Raw genomic sequence first — 6,000 nt, 5'->3', positions numbered from 1 at the left:
CTTGTGTGTGTTGCGAGCGATGATGTTGATTAGGGAGACAGTGACACTAGGTGTCTTGATAAGTCGTGACACGGATAGGCCATGATGACGAGTTGCTAGGCAGTGAATGCGCGGAGGACAAGACATAGGTCCCGCCAGCCACCAGGCGGCTGGCTCCCCCGTGGTCGCGGTGGATCCCAGGCAGCAGACGCCGCCGCCGCCAACACCCCATCTGCACCACCACCACCACCACCTCCACGAGGAGGACGACGTGCCCTGTCGGAACCGCGTGGTGGCCCACGCGATGGCTCTGGGACTCGGAGGCCTGAACGCAGTTCATCCGCAGGGACTGGGCCCTTCCTCGGCGGCGGCCGCGGCGGCGGTGACGGCGCTGGCGGCGGCCGCGGCGGCGTCCGGGGGCGGTGCGCCGGCAGTCGTCGTCCCGCCGCCCCCACCCATTATACCGAGCCCCATGTTCGCATTACCGACGCTGAATTTCACGGTCTCGCAAGTGGCCGCCGTGTGCGAGACGCTGGAAGAAAGTGGTGATATCGAGAGGCTTGCACGATTCCTCTGGTCGCTTCCCGTGGCGCACCCGAACATCTCGGAACTCAATAAAAACGAAGCCGTGCTGCGGGCGAGGGCCATAGTGTCCTTTCACAGCGGCAATTTCAGAGATATGTACACCATATTAGAACACCATAAGTTCACGAAAGAGTCACACGGAAAATTACAGGCGATGTGGTTAGAGGCGCATTACCAAGAAGCCGAGAAACTGAGAGGACGTCCTTTAGGGCCAGTGGATAAGTACAGAGTTCGCAAGAAGTTCCCACTGCCCAGGACGATCTGGGACGGCGAGCAGAAGACACACTGTTTCAAGGAGAGAACCAGGAGTCTGCTTAGGGAATGGTACCTGCAGGACCCGTACCCTAATCCCACGAAGAAGCGGGAGTTAGCGCAGGCAACGGGACTCACACCGACTCAGGTCGGCAACTGGTTCAAGAATCGCCGGCAGAGGGATCGCGCGGCTGCCGCTAAAAACAGGTGAGTGCGAATTCCATCAAGTTCTCGTTACGTACGCAAGACCTAGTGTCCGTCGTGCACAGTTTCAAAAGCAGGATGACCAGAAAGAATTAATTCTCGTCATGAAAATGCACATTTATGACGCATAGGAAGAAGAAAGTTTATTTATAAGCTTGCTTGTTCTTAAAAACAAATTTCTTGTCAGCAATTTCCAATCTAAGACGCGTTATAAATTTTTGCGGTACGCCGTGGAATCAACGTAAGTCAAACAATACTATGCAGAAAGGGACAGCGACTGTCCGTCTCACAACACGGCTACATAAAGCTATTAAAATCTTTCCGTCTTACAAGATCTTATAATAGTTACACTTTACAGTGTAACCCACTCAGATTTTGCATCCGTCTTTTTATTTGTTTAATTCTTCGTAAAATTTGTCACCGGGATTATTTTGTTGATGGCTTTGCGAGTGACGTTCCCTGTCACAAAACTAAAACACTTCTAGAATGTGATATCATGCATGCATTAAAGTATTTTCGAGAATATTAATAACACGTATCTCATTTTCTGTGTGATTTCCCTATGCAAACGGGAAACGAATAGACATCACTCATCCCGAAACGAGCAGGAATCACTCTTAACATCATTCCTGAAATCGCGTCGAACGAAAGTCTCTGTGCTGCCTTCAACCGGTCGGTATTTTATTTCAGAGAGCCTGGCTACTGATCGTGATTAGTTAAATATCTTACGATGATGTTCGCATGTCAGTCTACATTAACCTATTACGAAAAGAAGGCTACTGGCCTAACAATATTAAAATTTCAGTGCATTTAGCCTAACTGATTCTGTAGATGTAGGCCTGTGGGCCTAGTACATACCGACACAATAATATTAGTAATAAAATAATAATAATTATTATAGGTAGGAATTAAATAATAATATCGCCCACCCGTTTAAGCATAGAGCTGGCGACCAGCAAAAATTCAAATTACTGATTCACATTCTATATTAACGAGCTTTATATGATCCATAGAGCAGCCTGATAAGCGAAAGTACGACGAAGTGTCTCAGTGCGTACATAAACTAGCAAATCACGGTCTGAAGAACGTCGCTGTAATTGAAGTCTGGTCATAGCGAGTATAGTTGTCGCACCGATAATCATTTTGCAGAGTAAATTCACTTTTCTATCAGGTACCTTTACAAACTAATTAACATTTACGATAGGTAACCAACTGCACTTCACATATGACCACCCACAATCAAATAATCAACATTAATAGAACAGAAATAATCGTATTCGCTAAAGTTCTTATAAATGCGATTAACACCTTATAAATCGGACCGCGCCGTAGCTCAGGCGGTCAGGTCCCGCGTTTGTGCCCACGCCATTCCCCATGGGATTTGTGGTGGACAAAATAGCACTGACACAGCTTATAATCAGTTCTTCGGTTTTCCTTATCAGTATCATTTCACCGCTACCCCATATTCACTCATGTAACATTTGGGGTTGGACAAAGGGCGTTACATACACAGCTCCACAGAAACATAATCACATTCCAACAATTACTGAATAATCCATTATGTAAAAATTGTTTTAAGGTAACAATTGGTTATCAACTGCAGTAATCGGAAATACTTCTATGTAGCCATTCTGGTGCTGTAAAAACATGAAAATCCCTGATTTTGGTCTGCAGAGAAAGATTCGAACGCCCTTCAACTGTTGTAGGATCGAAGATTTTTGTCTTCTGGGTTGTTGCGATGACACCCTGATGATGGAGGCAGTATGACCTCTGAAACGTTGGTAAACATCTACCAGACTACACATCGTAACAACCCAGAAGACAGAAATCTTCATACTCACCGCTGTGAAAACCTCAAATCTTACATATCGTAGCGCATAGTTAAAACTCATCATTGCGTCGTGGTCGAGGGAAGTAAGCCATACAATAGCAGCAGAATGTTCAAATGAAAGACTTGGCAATGATCCCACGTTTCATTCATAAAATCGCCACTGTGGAAGCAGATATTCCACGATCTCAAGGTGCACTGCGCTGTGCGCTATCCCTACTTACACTATGCCGCAAAAGTGTCTGTGCCCTGAAGTCGATGAATTTTGCAACGTCTACGTAGACGACCCCGTGAGCTCATTACACTTTTGCAGACCCTTCCTTTCACTCAGAATTGCAATTAGCAAAAAACGCTTCTGTAATTTCTAAGTGCCTATTTGAGAACAGAAAGTATTCTAAATCCACAAACTAATCCGTAATTTATGATAAACTTTATATTCACATAGGCCTATTCACACAAAATAACAACATTTACAAATTAATGTTCGCTCGTCCGTGGCTCTAGAGGTTACACAACGCTGCAGAATAGGTTCTTACGTGTTAATGCCTGAAATCTCGTTGCTATGGTAACCTGAAATAGCGTAATTTCGCACCTTTCGTAAGTCTGGTCGCAAAACTTTTACTTTCAGGATACCGTCACGGCGACGTTAGCTTCCGAATGAGGGGTCGCACGGCGTCATTCATTCACAGATTCAATTACCGGAAAACGCTTACAGAATTCTATAGGCCTAGATTTATGACAAGTATGTTCATTTTCTCCTTAATGGGTTTCAGGCTAACAGTATGGAGTAATAACAGTAATGACATTCATTACAATGAACGAATTTTTAGATCGGATAGTAAGTCTTGGTATAATTACTTAAGCCTTGACGATGGTACTATTATTGTCCAGAATTTGGGCCGAAGCTTGAATTGTTCCGGCCTAATTGGTCGGTCGTTCTTATTTCCTTGTTTCCAAGTTCGGCTATAGGCCTAGAATATTTCTTTAATTTGAGAAATCATTGTATTCCGTCAATGAAGCAAATCCATTTATTTCCATACTGCGAAGTGTTGGTCAATGCAGATAAAGTTTTTAGATTACTCTCGTACCCTATATTTTGCGGTCCGTGTCAAATTTATACAACAACTTGCCTCATTCTGACTAGGACAGTCTCTCCGGATGTGACGTTATTCGTTTGTCATACTGGCCTGTACGTGTCATTGAAACCATAATTAATTTTGAAATTTTGCACTGACATACTGATGCAAGCCTTATGCTGGAAATGGTGGACGTGAGGATGATAGACAGCGGGTATCATAGGCATATATTTTTTATTTATTTATCAAGTTTCCTTACACAAAATACTGCGTTCGCCTAATACCGAGTTCAGGCCTGTATTTTTTTATGAAACTTTAAGTTCTTCTGAAGACATAAGTTTGAGTAAGTGAAGTCAGCATGTCCATTGTCTGGTCAGTCCTTGCAAATCCAAAGTACGACAATTTCATCAGACCCGTAGGAAGACCACAAAAGCTTAATAATAACTTCTAAAGTAGCATAAGCCCTAAGCGTATAGCAACTTATATTTTATGTAAGACTAATAGGCTATATATACGGTAGAGGATACAGATTATTCATATGTGAATAGGCCTCTATGATTTTCTTTACAGTAAATATGATCGACTGTTCAGGGACTCGGCACAGTGTAGTGTATTCCAGAATACAGTCACGGATGTTTCAGAGGCGCTTGCTTCCTCAGACATCAGCTTCACTGAAATTTCGGTTAATATCTTACTGACTGCACTGTGCTACATCCCAGAAGACAGCCATCTTCAATATCGTTGCCGTGAAAGTCTCAGATCTGACCTTTTATTATAATAGTTCGCTACTGTAATTGCATGTATTGCATGAGAATTTTCATGGCTTTTCACAGTCCCTGTCCTTTCATTCAGTAACAAACTGCCTATAGACCGTTTATGTGAATAAATAAACAACACCAAGTAAACATGAAAGTAGTCAAATTGTTCGGAAATATATGGTACAGGATAGTCGAGTAAGTTGACAGTTTATCTGCAGGTGAAGAAGTTACCTGTTTTTGAGGAACTCGACAATTTATCACAGCGTTTACGTACTTCCGCCCGCCAACGGACCCTATCCTAAGCTAAAATACCACAAGCCTGTGAACCCACCTTTGAACATGACTACAAAGCTAAGAATAACAAGGATAATGAGAAGATTTTATTTATTTGAACACACTACGGTAGTAAACCAGAAGTTTTAAAATACCAATCAGAAATTCCGTCGCCAGAGTTCGAATCCATGGATGTAAAAGTTAACACAGCAACCTGCAATAAATTGTTACTTGTTTTAATCAGAATCTAGTTAAGTCAGCAACCAGATACGGGCGAATAAACCTCATCACGTGGACAGAACCAGTACACCGCGTTAAATACGAAAACTTTGTTTCGTGATCCAGTCGATATACGCGCGATAGTCGTCGAGCGAGACAATGTTGTAGGGTTCCACTTTCCGGAGCAGTCTGTAACGCAGTTAGTTTCTCTTGTACCGAGGTGTATTATAATTAGCGCGAAGAAGACCTTATCTCTGTAGCTCGATTTATCATACATACATGTTCATTACGTTCCATGCATCCGTAAGAAAGCCAGATGGTTTGGTCTCTTTTTTAAGCAGAAGTTAAGTAAATTCTGCACTTCGGGGTATTAAATCACACATAATGGTATTCTAAATTTTCAAATTTAAGTTTGGTCCCTCGTAAAATCTTGCGAGAATATTGAATTTTATCACTAAAAGAATTGGGTATAAATTCACAAAATCATATACGGGAAGATTTGTACGCATAAAATTGCGATATGCACGTATTTAGTCGATGTTCTGAATTTGGTCAATCCGATAATAGACCTAAATTAATGGAAATTGTAGTTTTATTCTGACACTGTATGAAGTTCCAACACATGGTAGACCTATTGTGTGGATGTGAATAAGAATTGACACATTTTCGCTTGTTCAAAGAACACCTAATAATTATTCTTAAGACAGAATTACCGTAGGATACTCGACAGTGTATTGTACTGTACTTATGTTGCAGTTCATCTGTCCATACAACCGTCAATCCATCTGTCCACTACTCTGCCACTCAGTTTCAAAACACGAAAATA

At 42.3% G+C, this 6,000-nt stretch overlaps 1 protein-coding gene across 1 annotated transcript in view; it reads left to right on the top strand.

Moving 5' to 3' along the window:
• The window catches only part of Optix (optix), a 107,699-nt gene continuing 101,699 nt past the window's right edge, over positions 1-6,000 (top strand). Inside the window, exon 1 of the mRNA XM_022069037.2 lies at positions 1-1,023. Coding sequence (XP_021924729.2) covers positions 107-1,023 — 917 coding nt within the window. The 5' untranslated portion in view covers positions 1-106. The remainder of the gene's footprint in view (positions 1,024-6,000) is intronic.

This window comes from Zootermopsis nevadensis, unplaced genomic scaffold (assembly GCF_977971745.1).
Source record: "Zootermopsis nevadensis isolate Lab colony 2312 unplaced genomic scaffold, Znev_1.0 Znev_ptg000002l, whole genome shotgun sequence".
In the NCBI taxonomy this organism is placed as follows: domain Eukaryota; kingdom Metazoa; phylum Arthropoda; class Insecta; order Blattodea; family Termopsidae; genus Zootermopsis; species Zootermopsis nevadensis.
This window is presented reverse-complemented; position numbering and strand designations above follow the sequence as displayed.